The sequence below is a fragment of the Zeus faber genome, assembly GCF_960531495.2.
Source record: "Zeus faber genome assembly, chromosome: 9".
In the NCBI taxonomy this organism is placed as follows: domain Eukaryota; kingdom Metazoa; phylum Chordata; class Actinopteri; order Zeiformes; family Zeidae; genus Zeus; species Zeus faber.
Window position 1 is genome coordinate 21727228 of NC_137197.1, and position 19445 is coordinate 21746672.

A 19445-nucleotide genomic window follows, 5' to 3' on the forward strand; every position below is an offset into this window, starting at 1 on the left:
TCATCTAGTCGTAGTGTTTATGGAAGTGGAGAAACAGTTATACAACATTTAAATTAAAAAACAAATAATTATTAAAAGTGTTTATGCAGATATTGTTAATACTTCCCAACAGTAACCTCCTAAAATACACACTGTTCATCTTACAACGCTGACTGCAAATATGCAAATACTGCAAAACCGTCCATCAGTACCGAGCGTATTCATTTTTTAACCTGTTTTAAGACGAAACAGATCCGAAAAGTTTATTTTTCCTTCAGTAATTACCTGGTCGATATATGTTCCATCTTACACATACAGTACTAACATAGGCATTGACAAATGAAGTATATCGTTTCTCTTCAGGTTATATTCTCTAATGAGAGTAATGATTCATTTCATAATTCTATGTTGGTAAACAAAAGCTTATTATTCCGAAAGGACGGCGGATAAAGTGGACGCGCTCGTGGTAGAACCGGAGAGCACACACCGCTCTCCACCTGTGTCTCCGTTTGTTCCCCCGCCTCCCGTTTGAGTAAAAAAACGCGTCTACAATGAACGGATGCGGCTGGACGGTAAATCGAGCGGATCTACAACGGTGTGTTTTTCTTTTTACAAATAAGCTGCGTTACGCAAAATTCAAGGAAAACAACAATCGGTGTAAACAAACATTCCTTCACATTACAGGGAGTAGCAGAAATATCGCTGAATGCGTCTTTAAAGTTCTGGAAGGTGCGCTGTCCAAAAGCCCACTGGAGTATATACATATATTTCAGAACTCGGATTCCATAACACTGTGGGTAATACGCCTGATTGGCTGTGATTATTGTTTTTCAACGTCACTGGTCGGGCATGTAAAACATGAGCAAAACGTCTGACAAATGTCTTATCTGTTTGGACCCATCCTTGATAGAAACAAGCAAATATCGATGGACATATCCCTAAAATTGCAACAGTTGGTGTGTGGGTGTGTGCTTCCCTTGGTGGCCTTCTTGGTTTTAGGCGCTCTCAACCCTATCGATCCGTCTCGTCCAGCAGCGGCGTGGCGTCGCCAGTGATGGACATGGGCGTGCTCTCGATCATGGGGCTGGGCGAGGGGCGCGGCGTCATCCTGCCCGGCCGCTGCTTCCGCCGCTCCGCCTCCTTCTCCTGCAGCCACTGCTCGGCCATCTTGCCCCAGTCCACCGCCGTGTGCGACGTTGCCCTGAGCGTTACGACAAGTGGAAATCCCAGGCAATGCAGAGAAGAAGACAAAAAAATTGAAGTTTCGGGTTAGGCGTCATTTTTTTTGGTTTATTGCCAACATTCTATTTACTGTTTACGTTCCCAGGTCTATTTTTATATTGTTTTTCTCAATTATTTGAGGCTTATATTTAATGTTTATCACCGGGTTTATTTTACATTACAATTTATTTCTTATCTTAAGGTTTTTCTTTCTGGTTCACTGTTGCGTTTTTTAATAAGTTATTGTATATGACCAAATATTTCCTGTTTCTTTTTTATTATTTAAAAGTATTTATTGTTTTTCTGTTATTGTATTATATCTATTAATCTATTGATCAAGCTATCTATCTATCTGTCTGTCTGTCTGTCTGTCTGTCTGTCTGTCTGTCTGTCAGTCTACAAACTATCCAGCACTAAATAATATGAAAAAGTGCGTATGTAGTAAGTAGTATGTATTAGTGTGTAATGTAATAAGTGTAAAAAAGTAATAATAATGAACGTGAAAGGTATGGAATAAAATGACACCATACAATACATATTCAGCAAAGTAGTGAGGGTAAATGGATAGATTTGATTGTGTTCTGGGAATTTCTTCCATTCCCGTTGGGTGGACATTTTCAGGCGGGCTTGTCTGGAATTCCCAAGCGACTTACTTGACTTGGCCTGACTGCAACTGCGGCGTCCTGTGGCGCGACGAGGAGGACGGCGTGGAGGACGAAGGCCGGCGTCCGTGCGACGACTGTGGCGTGCTGCTGGGATACTGGGGCGTGGTGACGCTCTGCGGCTGGCTGGGCGTGGCATAGGAGTAGCTGGGCGTCAGCAGGGGCGTGGCGAGGGGCTGCTGGGCGGGCGTGGCAAACACCTGAGGTATGAAAAAAAAACAAAAAAAAAAAACAAGATGGAGGGTTTAGCCGGTTTAGGAAAAAACTCCGGATTGGGAAGAAGATTGAGGTCCAGCGCAGGGACGGAGGGACGCTCCACTCGTACGTGATAGGCGCTGCTGCTGCCCCCTCCCCCGGTGCTGCCCCCGCTGTAGGCGTACTGGCTGGACGCCCACTGGGCAGGGGTCGCGTTAGGGTTCTGACCCTGGCCCGTTACCGCGGCGATGGCATTGAACATCTGAGAGGTCATGTTCGGGGGCAGGGCGCTGACTGCTCTGGTCAGGTCTGAATGGGACAAAGCGCACGCGCACAGACAGGCACACACATACACACACACACACACACACACACACACACACACACACACACGCAGATACACAAACCGTGGTAAACAACCCTAATGAGGTCTCACCTCATTAGATGAAATAATCTAAGGATCTATTCTCCTTATGAATATAGAAAAATGCTTGTATTGTATTGATTGGGAGAAACTTGCCCGCAATGTTAATATTGGCCGGCGTGGCATTGATGGACGCAGGAGTACGAGCTCTGCTGCTGCTGCTGGGAGTGATTCCTGTTCGGGAGAAGCAGAGGAAAGTGCCTCATTATTACACAAACTTTGACCCGAGGCAGTTTGTTTCACTGAGATCCATTCACAGCACGGACATGCACAGACCTGGCACCGGCTCCTGGTAGTGGTCCTTAAACCAGCGGAACAGGCCGTTGACCGTGGGGAAAATCTGTGATCTGTATCTGAATCCCTCCGGTGTGATGGTCACAAATTCAATCCTGTCAAAAAGATTTCAAAAGTGCGTTAGGGGTATGCAGAGTTTTGAAGTAGCTTCATTTGTTTTGTTGTGGGTGAGAATACCTGCAAGAAAAATGCAATCCCACCCCCCTCAAAAAACACGATGGCCTGTGCCACATTTCTAATGCTGCGCTTTTATTTTGAAACACGGTCCCAAAATAAAAGCGGCTGTGAACTCTTAACACCAGCGCCCCACAGGTCCATCACAGTCAATATTATGAGATTGTCACGATGGATCTCGGATGTCAATGGCTTCAGAGTAGAATCATGAAAAAAGTTACATTTCAAGGCTGCGTATTTTTCCGGCTTCACGTTTAAAAATGAAACATTTTAAAAACTCACAACGCAATTCCCCGCTGATGGGGCCGCATTAAGGGTTAACGCTCCTGCCCGTGCCTTTCTACATGACCAGTAATCGGGTTTTTCCCCTCTAAGCGAGTGAGTAACACAGAGCATCCTTCATTCCTTCCGCTTGGTCCTGTCATTCAACCCCCCCTCCCCTTGTCCGCCACAAGAGAAGATCCTTCAGGCCGCCAAGTGCAGCCTCGCTGAAACGGTGCCGAGCGCATCCCTGGCTTCCGTACAGTATGTATGCAAATAAATTCTCGGTGTGAGCGGCTGATCATTAGCATCACAAAAGCAGCGGAGCGGCGGTCGCCAGTGCACCCCTGACCTAGGTTTTCCTCGGGGCTGGTAACCAAGCAGAAACTTCCCCGGCAACTCCTTGCAGGCGGACACGTAGTACGGTATGAAGGTGGGCTTCTCCTTCTTGCTTTTCACCAGGACCTCCTCCATCTTCTGTAATTCGCAAAAACAGCATTCGATGATTGTTGAGGAAAAATTGTATAAAAAGCTGACGTTGGTTTCCATTTTTTTTTTACTATGCTATCTATACTATCAATCTATATATTACTCCCTTTCTGTCGCCCCCGCTGCATTCTTGAAAGTATTTGTGACCGAGCAGGTCCCGGGAGAATGCAGCCATGGGTTGAACGTGCCGGGCAGTGATTTCGTCTAGATCCTCAAATTCCTGAGGAAAATGAGGTGAGTGAAGATAAACAGAATAAGTAATAACGTGAAAGTCAGGCGGCAAGCGATGTAAAACACATGTTGACACTCTCACCTCGTTGTTGATCCAGAGGGTGTGTCCCAGGCTGAAGGCGTTCTCCTTGCCCTCCTCCCTCACGTCGATGTGCTGGTAAATCCCTTCCGCCACCTTCCAGGTCACCGTCAGGTGGTTCTCACCTTTGCTGCTCGGTCGGATGATGAGGTCTCCCTGGTCCATGGACTCCATCATCTTCTCCGCCTGCTTGAAGTTGATATTGTGGAACGACGGGTGGGCGATCACTCTCTTTATGTACGCTAGAGAGCGAAGGGAAGATCAAAACAGTAAGTAATAAAAACCTCCGCAGAGTATGTGCAAAATTTTAAGATTGATCCAGAACTGATTTGCAGTTATTTTCTTTTACTTTTCAATCTCAAAGGATAGATCTGCCATTTTTAAACCCAGGATGAATATGTTGGTTCCCATCATTTATACCTGTTCTTAGCACAACCATGCTGAACTCTTTACTATTGGGAAACTTACCACTCTGTTGCAGCTTCTCACTGTGCTTACTGTAAATGCCGTGCAAAGTTTTATGCCCTAAAGATGGCAAGTCTCCTTTTCGAGTAATAGTAATTTTCATGTAATAGTCAGACAGTTTTGGTAAATGTAACTGGTTGTATTTTTAGCAAAATCAGCTCTTTTTTGACTGCATCCGTGCTCACGTAACAGACCAGAAACAAGAAGTCACATCGCTCAAAAAGTACTGAAAATCTGTGTTCCTTGCTACCAACTTGTTCTCTGCTGCTTCATCTTGGCGTCCTGCTCCTTCTTCAGGTCCTCGGACTCGGCGTCAAAGTCGTAGTAGGTGTCTTTGGGAAGCTTCCAGTCGTTGTTCTTGTCGGACAAGTCGGACGTGCGACAGGTCAGGTCCACGCTCAGCTTCTCGATGTCGATCTTCATGATTCTGCAGTGCACAGTCATCCCCACCTGCAGCCGCGAGAGCCAAGTTACCCAGAGGGATGTGGGTTTTTTTGGGTGACCCCTGCTGGTCACGAAAACAGAAAGCTGCATGCGTGGAAACGTCGATTACTGGAAAACACAACACAACCTTGACTCTTTCCTCGGGGTGCTTGACTATTTTGTCGCTCAGGAACTTGGTGGGGACGAAGCCGGTGACTCCGTTGTCCAGGCGACAGCGCACGCCGATGGCTTGACCCGGACAGGAGCCGCTGTCAAAATGATTCCACACCTGCACGAGGGGAAAACAGACGGCACAGACGTGCACTCATAGGTTAACATCGTCGGCAAATAAAAGCACGCGCCGCTGGTGCTCGTTGGTGTTCCTCACCTCGCTGAGTTCGGGGAAGTTGTCCTGGTGGCAGAAGGGGCACTGCCACAGGCCGGTCTCATCGTTCCTGATAGCTTGGTCATAACTCTCGCCCTGGGGGCGCCGGTGAGCAATCCCGGTCACCACACTGGTCACCAGTTTACCTGCAGGGGATCGTTCCCGGAGGGTGAATGCACAGCTCTGGAACTGGAACCCGAATATTCCCATGAGGTAAATATGGAAGGCTCTAGGGTTCGGATGCAGTCGTTACCGATGTAGAAGGTCTCCGGTGTCTCCTTGGTGAGCAGGTTGAAAATCTCCTCCGTGTTGGGGCTTCTGTAGGAGGATCTCAAATCCTTGTATCTGCAACTCAGCTCAGCACGGATGTCGTACAAGGTTATTCCCTTATTTCCGTAGCCCTGTAGGTGACACAAAGAGAGTCAAATGAAATAGATTTAAGGGTCAAATTGAATTTTAGTGTGAATCCTAGCCGGCACTCACGTTTGACATTACCCCGATCCATTTTTCTGATGATAACTCACTTTAAAAAAATATATTTTTTATTCAAACTACATGGTGAAAACCAACCTTTAAATCATCTCCCAATGGTACTATGGTCACGTAATTTGTCAGTTATTACATTTGGAATTACATTTGACAAGGTAAAAGCACCATTGTTTTACCATGGAATCAACACATATAAAATGCAGCAACGTTAAGTACCTACAAAAATCGCGAAAACCCCAAAATAGACACAATATCCATAAAATCTGTAAATCTGAGCTATCATCAGTGAAATGGTCAGGGGTAAAATGTGTGTGCGGACTGGTAAACAGGCTAAAACTCAAAACTTATGACACTCATCACTGGTCCTTTAATAAACAAACTTTACATTCTCTCCCACCGACCTGTCTCTCCAGCTCCTCAGCAAAGGCGTCCAGGTCCAGGTCCTTGAGCCGCTCCGGGTTTTCCAGGATTTCCTCCAGCGCCCCGGCGGGGTTGGCGTCCTCCGCCGACTCGTCGTACTCCAGGGCGTCCACCGCCATCTTGCGCGCCCACTCGTACGTCTCTGGGTGAACCCGAGAACCGTCCAGGACCTCGATGTAGGAGTCGGTGCTACAGGGAGACAATTTGCATGAATCAAATGATAAGCAGCGAAAGATCATTTTAAAAACCCAGATAAAACAGATAAATCTGCCACAGTAAATATCCACCTCTTATCAACATAAAGAGAGTTTTACGCTGTAGATTCTCAATAAGTCGTGACATCTTTATTTGTGTACCACTTTTCACACAACATTACAAAGAGCTGTTTTTGTTTTTTTTTACAGTAGAAACAGACACAACAAATCAAATTAAAAATGGAGAAATTTTAAATCTTAAAAATCTACAATGATGACTGAGATACTGAGAACTGAGAACATATTAGAGATTAATTTAGATTAATTTATTATTATTGACAAGATTAATTTATTGTCATAAGAAAAATAACTTAATTTCTCCGCTTGGGGCGAATACGGGGTTCCGCGTCGTACCTGTCTCCGAGTGAAGTCGTGTCGATCTTAATGAACCCAGCGCAATTAATGAAGACTTTGGGGCCCATGTGGCACATCGTGACCAACTGAGTGCGATTTTCTAAACGGGTGTTGTTCTGCTTCAGGATCTGGAACCCAGAGAGAGAGAAAATCGTAATTAATATTTCCATGAGTAAACCTGAAAAATTACATTGAAATATAATCTGGGAATTAGGGGATTAAAAAAAATGGATGGGATATGACGAAAACGGATTCTAAATGATAAAGAAAGAGATGTTTGATAAGAGAAATCACGGCCTGGGAGTCTCACCTTGAGAAGATGGGATCCCTTCCTGGCTCCCAGACCACAGATGTACTGGACCAGACTCTGGGTGAAGGGATGAGCCAGGGCGCGGTTCACATCCACGCCCACCTCGTTGACCCGGTTGATGAACTCACACTGGAGAGCGTTCAGGAGGTCCTCCTTCACCACGTGGTCCTAAGTGGACAAGTTAGAGGACGGTGAGAACCCTGATATCGTTTGTTAACTTTTATTTCTACAGGGAGGCTCCGCTGAGAGCAGTGCTCCGATTACAAAACAGCAAAATGTAATAAAACAATTACATTTCAACAAACACAAACATGAAACAACCTTTGAGGTCACACAATAAAACTCTTTGTGAATGAGTTGTTGATGCTGCAAAGTACTGCGCATTGCGTTGTATTTATATGGGGCAAAGAAAAAACAAATGCTGTTTTCCCTTAAATCAGTATTAAAATGGGGGTTTCCAACGTCTCAAATATTGATGTGAGTAAGTTAGGCGGTGTGTGTGTTGATCTCAGTTTCAAGGCAGGTGTAAGATAAAAGGGTTATTTTTGAAGCAATTATTTGGACACAAACGGGGGCCATGTTGCTCTCTGACAGCCGACCTACATTCCAGTAAAGAAGATAATGACGTGTTTCGACAGCAATAAATCATAAAGTGCTCTGGCAAACTGTATTTAACTAGTATTTCTTTAATTTTCATATGTATTCATTTCATATCATCATGATTGAATATGTATTTATTGATAAATATTTTCACATTTCATATGTTCTTACATGCCATTGTATCATGCATGTCATTCTGTAACCACAAAGTATTAAAGTTTATTGTTATCTGCATAGCATGACAGAAAGTGACACCAGTAAAGAAACGCTTGATCCTTGTGCAATCGCAATAATGTAAGAAGGAGTAATAGAAAAAAATACGTAATAAAAGTAGTAATTTACAAAAAAAGACAAAATACCAAGCATCATACCATACACTGTACAAAATAGACATCACTAAATATAAAGTAAGCCAAAAAGTAAAAGAAAAAAGTTTAAGTTGAAAAGAATGGATTGAAGTTATATTGTGGTAATAATATTATTGCATGATATAGTTATTCTATCACAGCATGTAAAGATTATCTGCTTATCGAAGTTCTTGTGAAATAACTGCAAAATAACAAAAACTTGTAATTCTGATTTGTACATTAAAAACACTGAAGATTGATCAATATTTAAAATACTTCAAACACATATGCATCCATGCATGTGTTTAAAATGACTATTATGTTCTAGGTTTTAAGTATGTGGTTACCTGAAGCGGGTGCAGCTTCAGGCAGAGGATGTCGTCGTCGCTGCTGCAGACCTGAGCAAACTCCACCAGAGGATCCTGCAGCTTCCGGGCCACGGACACGGCTTGTCTCAGCAGAGGAGGGTAGTCCCGAAAATCTGCCTGGAAAACCCACAGACACATCTATCTAGAGCAGCTATCTAGAGCAACGGGGGTACTCATACGCCTAGGGGTTCTTTGGGGTACTCCAGGGGGTGTTGTAGTAATGTAAAACAATGCGTCAAAAAAAATATTGGTTATATATGAAAAACACAAACACACATGACACATGTCATTATGTACAGCACATAATTCATGTTAATTGTCTTTTTTCTTTTGCTCCTAATGCCAGTGAAGGGGGTACTCAGCTGAAAAGAGATTTAGAACCTGCTGAAGAACCTGTACATGGTGTGAGCTACAGCAGGGATAAAGAAAATGACACTTGCTTAGTTCCTAGGAAGATCTCTCTTAAACATGTCGAAAAAAGGTACCAGAGCCGAATTTACTTAATTACAAATAATACGTGTAGGATCATTTGCATGATTATTATGATAATTATGATTATTTTATGAAGTTTAAATACTTTGACAACACTTATGTACATGCCAATAAAGTTCAATCAACTTGAATTGAGAGGAACAAAAGAAGTGAAAGAGATGAAGGGGAGGTACGGCCCTGAGATATTTTGTGTGGATTCAGTTCTGTGTTTTTAAGGCTGAGGTTGGTTGACATACCAAGGGCGGTGTCGGACCTACCTCTGACTTCTTGCTGTTCATGTACAGGATGCCCAGCTCATTGTCGACCAGTTCCACTGCGATGGAGGGGAAGGAGGACTCCTGCTCCAGCTCGCCGACGGTGCGCTTGATGTCCTCCATCACCAGCTGGGCGTCCCTGGGTTCCAGAACAGCACATGTAAAGACACGGGCCACCGCCGTTTCATCTCTAACGTTTAATTTAGGGGAAAGTGAATCGTTAAATACGTCAAAGGAAAGGGTAAAAAGCGGACGCCAACAGGGTAACCGACCGGTTCTCTCCAGCGACCGCAATGATGTGAGGCTTCTTGGTGTTCAGGAACTTCTTCAGGCTTTCGATGTCTTGGAGCTGAAAGATGGGTTTCCAGAAAAGGAGACGCCGCGTTAGTAACCTCGCCTGACTCCAACGCGGCGTGCACGCGGGCGCCTGGATTACGAGGTTTGGAATGCACCACCTTCCTCTCCCTCTCCTCCTCTCTCCACGCGTTCCTCCTCTTCAGGAAGTACGGGAGCCGGAGGAAGTCTCCCATCTCCCCGTCGCTGTTCACCAAGGCGCAGAACACGGGCGTGTCTCTGAAGGGGGACGCGGAGCCATGGAAGCGCGTTATTATTCGATACTGGACTAGTTGAAAAAAAATAGGGACCACAGAGTCTGAGGCAGAGTTAAGTCGTGTTTTTTTTTTGTACAGGCATCTCTTCGTCGTCAGGTATTACTGTATCATATTCAAAGGACAGTTTGACGGTGCCTTTCCTCAGATACCACCACAAATGGAACGAAGGACACCCGTCCGACTTGGATAGGCGTGCAGTATAGTACACTGTATCTGGGTGCTAATTGAATATAAGTATTTAACGTAGCAGCTCTTTGATATCGATGGGACACCGGTCGGGCAGAACAGACCTGCTGGACGCGAAGGCCACGCCCAGGACACGGATGCCCTTGCCCTGGGCCTCGGCCGTCAGCTCCTCGTCCTCCTCCTCCTCCACTTGCTGGTCGGGCCGATAGGGCGCCACCTTCAGGCAGTTATACAGCTTCCTGCTGCAGGCCTGGGGGAGGGGTGGCAGCCGCTATCACTCAACACTGTGGGCTCAACATACATCAATTGTCTGAGCCGCCTGCTTTCGGAGAGTCGATGCCAAAATGAGAAAAGAAGTGATCAACGCCACCGTGAAGAAATTACCAGGAACAAAAAGCACAATCGAGAGAAGCTAGTGGAGCTTGCTGTGGCGGATACATGATAGTGACACGTGATGTTTCTTCAGAGGATGTGCACATACTTTGATAATGTTTTCCTTCGCCTCGGCAACCAGCTTGTTCTTCAGCTCTTTGGCCATCTGCGGGTAGAGGAAATGCTTGAGGGAATGCTCGATGGCCAGGGTGCGCTGCCGGTTCCACTCCTGGACCTGGTGGCTGAACTCGTCTCTGTAGTAAAACTGCTTGATCTCCTCGAAGTACGTCTGGTCTCCATAGCTACCGGGTGAAGGCACACGAAGGGTGAAAGGGGGGCGCAGTTAGGGTCGCATGTCAGCGCAGCAATTTCACATAAGTGAGGAAGTTAAACATATTAATATTAATCGTACCAAGTAGTTAAGTTAAATAATAAAAAAATGTATGAAGAAAGAGCTTCTGGCAAGGTATGGTAATGTGCATATTTTGTGTCTGTATCTTCATTAAAGTCTCTGATCCATGATTTTTTTTGTTTTTAAAGAAAAAAAAAAAGTTGCTTTTTTTGTTTGTTTTTTTCAAAGTTTTTCCTCAAAGTTTGCGTTAATGGCGATGGCAAACCTTCATTTCCAAAACGAGACAAAATTGTGTTAAAATTGGCAGCTGAGATGTAGGCGCGTACTGCCCTTCACAGAGTGACTCAATGTCGCCTCTTAAGAAATGTGGCAGGGCGGTTCCGATCCACATCACGTCTACCAACCCGGATTAAAGTTACATTCGTTGCATGTCTCACCCCTTCACTCCTAGCAGATCAATGCAAATGCTGATGGTGACTAATCCCTCCTCCTCGGCCTGACACATCTTCAGGAACTGCTCCCCGTTCAGCTCCTTCACCGGTTTGTTCTTCAGGTACTTGAAGGAGTAGCCGTAATGAGCCTCATCGATATCCTGCCAGAGCAGATTGAACAGGAAACGACAAGACTGAGACCTGGAATTTAGATCTCGCAAAAGAGGAGCTTGAGGTCGTCCCTGTCTCACGACCTACCGAGCGTATTGTTTTCCCCAGATTTCATCATAGACAGATACTGTTTAATCTCAGAGGTTCCATATCCAAAGTGACCTCACACACCACGTAGGTTTCAAATTGTTCATCTGAAAATGTGTTTGTGATCGCTGAGAATCCTCTTTTTAGGAGCATGATCCTAATGTGAGGAGAGAGCGTGTGTGCCCACCAGGAGGCTGCAGGTCGCCGCTGAACACCGTTGTTGACGCGATATAAACACTCCACGCCGGCCTGACTACTTGTGATTATGGAACCGAAATTAAAATATTCCCCGCCCCGGCGCACCTTTTTGCCTTTCTTGGCGGGTTTGATGTTGATCTTGGCCCTCTCCTGGAATGTCTGCCTCAGCACGTGTCTCACCAGCGGCTCGCGGGCGATCTGCATGGCCACCATGTAGCGCGTTCCCTCCAGCACCGCCTCGGCCGTACTGAACTGGCTGGACACAGACAAAGCAGGGACGCAACGTTCCACTGTAGCGTTAGTAGGCTCGACGGGGGGAGCGCCGGCCGCGTGACGAGACGCCCCGCTCGACGGACCTGCAGACGTAGTCCTTGGCCAGCTCCAGAGGCTCGGCGGGGAACTGCTCTGTCTCATGCCGCTGGTAGCTGTCACGCAAGTTCTCCCCAAACTGCTCTGGAGTCAGTCCAAACTTCTTGGCCAGGCCATCTGGCAGAACAATACCAGAGAGAGGGGGAAATTGTGTTCACATCACGCTGAGGCTACAAAGCTCCACCCGGCATGACATTTAAGTAAAAAGAGCGATGTTCGTCGCAAAGTTGTTGACATTTTTCTTTATAATGGGTTCCAGGAGCTGGGCAGAAAATGGTGGAGTGTTAAGAAAACAAATAAATAAATAAAAAAGTATTTCCAGTGCCTCTGAACACAGATAACTGTGACATCTGGTGGACAGCTCCGGAGCGGCACTCACCCAGTCCAGTGCTCTGGCAGATGGTGTACATGTCCCTGCGAGACGCCAGCTTCAGGTCGGGCCCTTTAAGCTGCTGCTCTCCCTCCTCCTCCTCCGGCTCGGGTTCCTCCGCCTCCGCGTCCCCTGCGAATACAACGCACGACTTTTCACTGCGTGCGGAAAAAATAAAAAATAAATGGTCGGGACTCAGAACGTAGCATCACGACCTACTGTCCTCATCGACTTCTTTGACTTTTTTAAGGTTCTTGGTTTTGGACTTGGACGCGTTCTGCATCTTGGGGATGTCTCGGCCGTAGTACAGGAGGAAATGGTTGTAGACGTCGCTGAGTTCGTCGCCGGACTGGACGTTCTTCAACCTTTCATTTTTTTTTTAAAGTTCACAAACACGATAAGACAGGGCCACATTTTAATAAAGCCACATCCAAACCCGGAACCGTCTGCCGTAACGAACGCGCCCCGTTGAAAAAAAAGGAACCGGGCACCGCACCTCTCCAAATCGGCGGTGTCCAGCGGACGGACGCCGTCGGACAGCGGCTTGTCCGGGTCGGCGGATATCAGCTCGAACTGGAAGGCCTGCATCCGGTGGAAGAGCCGGGTCAGGTTCTGCTTACGGCTCTTGAGCTGCGTCCACTGGAAGGGCAGTTTCAGTCTGGGTTAGTTCCCCCGCTCTCATCTTTGTTCCCCGATACCATCCCGTTAGAAAAGTCGGCGGAAACATCACAGTCGTTTAATCACCTTCTCATCCCACTGCCAAACCTTCCACAGGTCGTTTATATTTAGCTCCGGCTCCACGTACTCCTTCCTGTAGAATGCTATAAACGGAACCTTTTGAAGCACATCCGGAAACATTTTGAAGTTAAACTTCCGACGATTTATTTTTCCACCGGGAATGAGAATAAGTTACCGTAAATACATTTCTGTGAGCGGGCGAGCACGGCGCGGGTACCTCAAAGTGCTGGTTCCTCATGAAATTCAGGGCCTCTTTGATCTTCTGAATCATACTGGGACCCTTCCTGCTAAAATTAGATGTCGGGCCTCTTTCCAAATAGTCTGTGTTCTCCTGATTTGATGGAACAGAGTCGAATGCGCAAATGAATTGCCCAATTTTTGAAAAAGCCTGCTACGTCGAGTCGACGTTCAACCGCGGCCGTAAGGAACGCATTCTACCTGCATGGAGATGGTGGGGGTGGAGAAGGCGTTCCTGTAGATCCACTCAGCCTCCTCCTCCAGCTCGTCGTCCTCTGCGGGCCTCACGGGGATGGAGCGCAGCTGCAACACGCAAAACACACTCGAGGGTCACACGGCCCAAATTAAATGTGAATATTTTTGAACACCCATTTACCGGCATGAAAGGAAACATCCTTCTGTTCCACACATGTGTAAACATTGGATATTGTAATACAAAGGTAGCAGGGATGCACCGACATTGATTTGTCTGACCAATCAAAATAGAACGCTGGTGTCAGGGAATATAAAGAAAACATTAATGCGATACCGGGATACATGGAAAACATGCCATATACCAGGGAAGTAAAGAATTTCTGCATTAATTGAATTTTTTATGTTTCTAAAGAAGAAAAAATGGATAATATGTCTATTGTGTTGTAAGGACCCCAACTAAATGTCTGGAGGTAATGGAACAGTCAAGTCTTAAAGGTTGAAAGATCTGAATCAGTATTGGCTGTTAAATTATTATTATTTTTTAAAAGGTCGATATTTCTAAAATTTTGACGACGTGCAAGGAGCCCCGGCCGCACCTGGAACCGCTCGGGCATGTCCGTGGAGCGGATCTCGTTGTCCTGGTCCGTCATGTGGCTGCTCTCCAGCTCGCTGGGCTCGTAGATCTCAAAGATGCTGCGGCGCCCCGCCCTCTTCTTCGCCTGCTTCTTGGGCCGCTCCCAGGACTCGTCCTCGGCATCCTCCTCCTCATCCTCGACGTCGTCGTAGGTCTCGGTGTCGAAATCTGCAAAGTCAAAGTCCCCCCCAAATATCTCCTGAGCCTCCTGTAGGGCCCTGGGAACAAAAGATGTTGGTGGTCAGTGTCTATTCAATGGTAATTTACTGTTTATCATTCAATAGATTAAAGTCACTTACGCATCCGTGTATCCAGGCAACTTTTTCCTCCATTTGGGCTTTTTCAACGGCTGGCCGTCATCATCCACGATGAAATCATCAATATCTGAAATGGAAACACATGAGCTTGTGAAGATATCCGCAACACACAGTTCACACGCGTGGGTTCCGACGAGGCGTGATGCGCGGTGGGGCTCCTCGCACCAGACTCCTCCTCTTCATCCTCGTCCTCCCCCGGGTGGAGCGGCACCTCCACGGCCTCGCTGTCGTCCAGGCCCGTGGCCCCCATGAAGATCTCATCCGCGATCATGTCCTTCTCGTGGGCCCCGCGGACGTCCTCGTCCCCCTCCTCGTCCTCGTCGTCGGACATGTCCCGTAGGCGTCTGAACTTTTGCTGGAAGTGGAGAGGAGCATCGGGTGGAGTTGTTGTCGATGAATGGAGACATTGGAACTTTGAAATGTTGTTTATCATTGTGCCTGCAGGTCTCAGTGAGTTGAACATAATACTTATTTTGTACCTGTTACAGCAAATTTGAGCAAAATTTTGAAATAAATTTTGAAATAAAGTGAATCACTGTATGTTCATTCAGAATAGGTGAATATAGAAGCATTTAAGTATGAAGGTAAGTATTTTGTTTAAATAAAGCTCTAATTTTACCTTTTTTTTACATCCAAAATGGCATTGATGCAGAGGAGCTCACTAATTCTGACAAAAAGACAAAATCTGTATGGTGAAATGAAAAAATCTGAGACTATTTAATTACTTTTAAAATTGAATTTCACTTTTTAAGGACCTGTGGACACGTTATCCAGTGCTTACGAAAATCAAATTACCCTTTTCACTTTCACTCCCAAATTCTCCTCAATGAGATCAATATCGTCGTCGTCCAAGCGGTCGTCATAACCTGCGGGGGAGACATTGAAACGTCAGTGATCAGCCGCCGTCAGAGGCGCTGTTGATGCGATGCGCTCCAGCGCGAGCGGCCACTGACTTCGCTTCTTTTTGCGGTGCCCAATTTCTTCCCCGGAGTCGCTTTCCTCTTCATCCTCTCCCTCCCGCTTGCCGTCGCCATCCTCTTCCTCATCCCTTTCCACGTCGTCGTTGATCAGGCCTCGAAGGTTCCCGTGCTCGTCCTGATCCTCGGCGTTCCCCTCCTCGTCGTCCTCATCTGTGTGGTTGCAAAGTGTTAGTTCTCCTGCCGGTGAACGCGGCAACGACGACAAACAAATGGCGGTTCCATCTTACCGTCGTTGGCATCTCTGTGTTTCTGTGCTTTTTTCTGCTCACCGGGCCCCTCAAATAACTCCTCCTCAGATTCCTCTGCTTCACTCTCAATGAAATCGGACATGATTACAGGGTCTGTTGGTAAAAGCGTGATCAAACATTAGATGTATTTTCACGAGTGTCAACGTTTACCAGCTGATGTTCCATGTGTTTACATTGCCCTTTTAAGGGCGTAAAAATACTCAACTATACCAAAATATGTACATAACCCTAAAGGGGTCTGGATTAGTAGTGTCGTTTTTTTTTTTTATCTAATGAGCATATTTCATGCGCCGTAAAATCAGTGAATCTCAATCTTTTTCACATCTGGGACCCTGCATGTCACACGTATTTGGCCATGAAACCCTTTTGATGAGATTTTGTCTCTGGGAAGCCAACGAGAATTGGATTGTTGGATTTTTATTGTTCAATATGATTTAGTCCAAACCTCCATCTATACCTGCCTGTATAGCTTGGGAGGTAACAGTGAAACTATGATTTAAAAAAGAATTTCATTAGTGTACATTCTCTAACGGTCCTATTGTCTGGGAAATGACTGAAATGACGATTTGAAAATGTCATAAAATTCAAAGCCAAATGTATTTAAAGCACATTATCATGCAGAAATAAAAGTGTTTATACATGACAAAACACTGTAATATCATACAAAATCATACATACAAAGTCGTACATGAATAACCCCAAGAAACGGGCACATGGATGAGAGTTAGCCAATTTTAACCAGCAATCATTTTGTAGTAGAGCCCTTGGAAGCTCTGGAGGGGCCCTTGCGGGGTCCGCGGACCCCTTATTGAGATCCACCGCCTTAAATTAAAGGGGGGGAAAAAAAGGAAAAAAAAAAAAGATGGTGGAAATAAAAAATGAATTCCTCCGTAAAGAACAGCGTTGTGCAAGTTTAATGGCATCCGAATCCGGCGTGAGAGTCAACGGCCTGGCTCCACGGACGGCGCAGTATAATAAACGCTAGAATAAAACCCCAGCGGCAGAAAGCGCAGTTACCGGGGGAGGAAACGTAGCGGCGATTTGCCCGCTGGACGCGACGGCGCTTCTCCCCCCGCTCGACGCCCACGGAGCCTCGGAGGCGATTCGGGTTTGGTTCGAGAGCAGGAGAGGTCCGGCGGAGACGCCGGGAGGGGGGGGGAGATGGAGCTAAGCGGCTACGGCACGGAGCGCGGAATGCGCCTTTCTGCCGCAGCGTCCCGCAGCGCCCCGTGCGCGGCGGTACATACCTTCGACGGGGATCCGTTGATCTGCGGCAGATCGCGCCCTATCGACAGCGGATCGATCCCCGGGGTTTGCCGGTCCTGCCCTCGCACCGCGGCAGTAGCAGCGGCAGCAGCCTCCGGACGCGCGGGATGGAAGGCAGGAAAAGGCACCATTTAAAGTGATGAAGCCGCGGCGCGCACGTCACAGAATCCGGGATCAGCGGCAGAATGTGGGAGAAGAAGTTCCAGGCACCACCACAGACACGCACTGGTTCTGAGAAAATGCTTTATTTGATTTTGTTTTTCCACATTCAACTTAGATTCATCTTTTTTTTTTTTTTTTTTTTACGGCGCCGGAGTAGTTCCAATGTCAAATTGTATATAAAAAAAAAAGAAGATAAAAAGGAAAAAAATAAATGTGCTTATAATAAACATTTCCAACAATTTCAAGTGGTTTTCCTAACAATGCAGGACTCATTTAGAAAATGAGAGGCAGCTGACATTTTTGTAAAAAAAAAAAAAAAAGTAATAATAATTAAGAAAAATAATAATAAAAAAAACAAAATAAAAAAGTTGTTCAAACCGACTAAATGAACACAGCCACTCCACGCAACCATGACAATTCCATTATGCATTGCCAATATTTCAATCATAAAGTTGGTTGGTTATACAAAGGACTTTATTACAAATGAGTAATGAAGACGGCCTTGCACTAAATGGCATGTTCCACCGGGCGCATCAGGATACCTCCAATCTATAGGGGGGAAAGAACAAGATGTCCTCCATTACACTCATTCACCCACTGTCAATAATAAATATTAAATGTATTTATCACTCTACCTCTACAGCTTTTTTACATTTTACTGTAGCGCACAGACTGAGTGACTTACAAAGTCAAATTCCTTGTGTGTGCACACGCACTCTGGCCATAAAAGGCCTGATTCTGATCGAGGTTATTGTAGACGACTTACAACCCTAACCCAGGGTTAAAAGTGTGTGTTGATACAAGATAACGCATATCAATTCCCGGAGGGCTATTCAGTTAATGAAAAGGTAATTCAATGTAGGAAATAGGTAATTACACATATAATGCAAAGTGCAAGTGTCTGTGACACCTGTGAGGGGTTAGCACCTACCTGCAAATGTGGAGGAGCGCTTAACAAGCATGTCACCGCACTGACAACGTCCTTGGCTCCTAAGCACTGCGAGGGAACACAACGTTTAGGGAAATACGTACAGCTAAGCAATTCTTCTTTTTTATTGTTTTTTTCAAGACTGCAGTGAACACCGATCTGTAGATCTGTTTTATTACCTTGATGCTGCTATATGTGGAAGCAGCTTTCTCCGGGCTTTGGCAAAAGGAGAGCCTCAAGGAAAACTCTGTCTCCACAAGACGAGGAGAAATACTCCGGAAAAGAATGGATTCATAAGCATTTACGTAGCTCATTGAAACAGAGTTTAGTTGCAGGAGCAAAAAGTATTGGTTGTAAACATGGTTCGGATTACGGGGGGGATGGGGGGGATGGGGGGGTCTGACCCCCCTAATTAAGACCTGAACCCCCCCCCCCAACATTTCACAGTCAGATCATGCTAGATCATTAATGGTGTCTGCGTAACGGAGAGGGAGCTGCGCTGCGCTTTTTGAGTACAGCGTTTTTGGTCAGGTGCTAAGCAGTACAGACATAGACATAGAAACTGTAGATATTTAATGGTCCTATTCACCGAATTTCATTCAGTAAATAAAGTTCATGTTAAGGTACCTGTTTATGTTGATGATGTGCCCATCGTCAACATTTCTTTCTTTTATTGGCTGATAGGCCTCGTGTGCGCTTTCATCCCGCGAGTCCGGGTGAGCCAGGCCTGCGCTGTGAATGCAGACGTCCACGCCAGCCATTTTGCAGCTCAGATTAGGAATAAGCTCCATGCTGCCGTACAGTACATAGTGAATATGAATCAGATACAGTGTCGAGTATTATCTGAAGAGAAAAGAAACCTGACAGTATACAAATGGTTTTTACAAAGGAACAGCAAATCACAGGACTGTGGTCGGAATGAGATAATTGATCTCTTGAATCTTGAATGACGCATATAAATATACATATTCAAAGGAGAATAGAATTAAAGGTCCTGCAATAAGGGAGACATACAGGTACTCCTCACTTAACGATCGAGTTCCGTTCCTAGGACCAGGTCGTTAAGTGAATTGGTCGATAAGCAGGACCCGTGTTATTTAACGGTAAGGGGGCGTGGCCATCACGAACGCGAGTGCAGTGAATACTGACAGACTGTGGGAACAAAACTGAGAACGGTGATGAGATGAGATGTATACAGTGTACATAGTATATATAGTGTGTATATAGTATGTACAGTGTATATAATATGTACAGTGTATATAGTGTGCATAGTATATATAGTGTATATAGTGTATATAGTGAATATAGTGTATATAGTATATATAGTGTACATAGTATATATAGTGTATATATAGTATGTGCAGTGTATAATATGTACAGTGTATATAGTATATATAGTGAATATAGTGTATATAGTGAATAT

At 45.6% G+C, this 19445-nt stretch overlaps 1 protein-coding gene across 1 annotated transcript; it reads right to left on the bottom strand.

Moving 5' to 3' along the window:
• Positions 1 to 65: 65 nt before the first annotated feature.
• LOC307234920 (transcription elongation factor SPT6-like) lies at positions 66 to 15748 on the bottom strand (the record flags this gene model as incomplete). Its single annotated transcript, XM_080006797.1, has 36 exons — positions 66 to 1180; positions 1869 to 2062; positions 2188 to 2366; positions 2578 to 2655; positions 2758 to 2870; positions 3563 to 3687; positions 3806 to 3919; positions 4013 to 4251; positions 4729 to 4924; positions 5046 to 5186; positions 5286 to 5428; positions 5536 to 5683; positions 6173 to 6380; positions 6800 to 6927; positions 7110 to 7277; positions 8404 to 8541; positions 9174 to 9309; positions 9443 to 9519; positions 9626 to 9743; positions 10072 to 10217; positions 10449 to 10641; positions 11129 to 11283; positions 11684 to 11834; positions 11935 to 12064; positions 12327 to 12449; positions 12537 to 12682; positions 12814 to 12956; positions 13062 to 13151; positions 13273 to 13386; positions 13494 to 13595; positions 14084 to 14339; positions 14421 to 14505; positions 14604 to 14793; positions 15234 to 15304; positions 15392 to 15568; positions 15646 to 15748. The coding sequence occupies 36 exons, from the start codon at positions 15746 to 15748 to the stop codon at positions 991 to 993; spliced, it is 5208 nt and encodes a 1735-aa protein (XP_079862923.1). The 3' UTR covers positions 66 to 990.
• Between the last annotated feature and the right edge of the window lie 3697 nt (positions 15749 to 19445).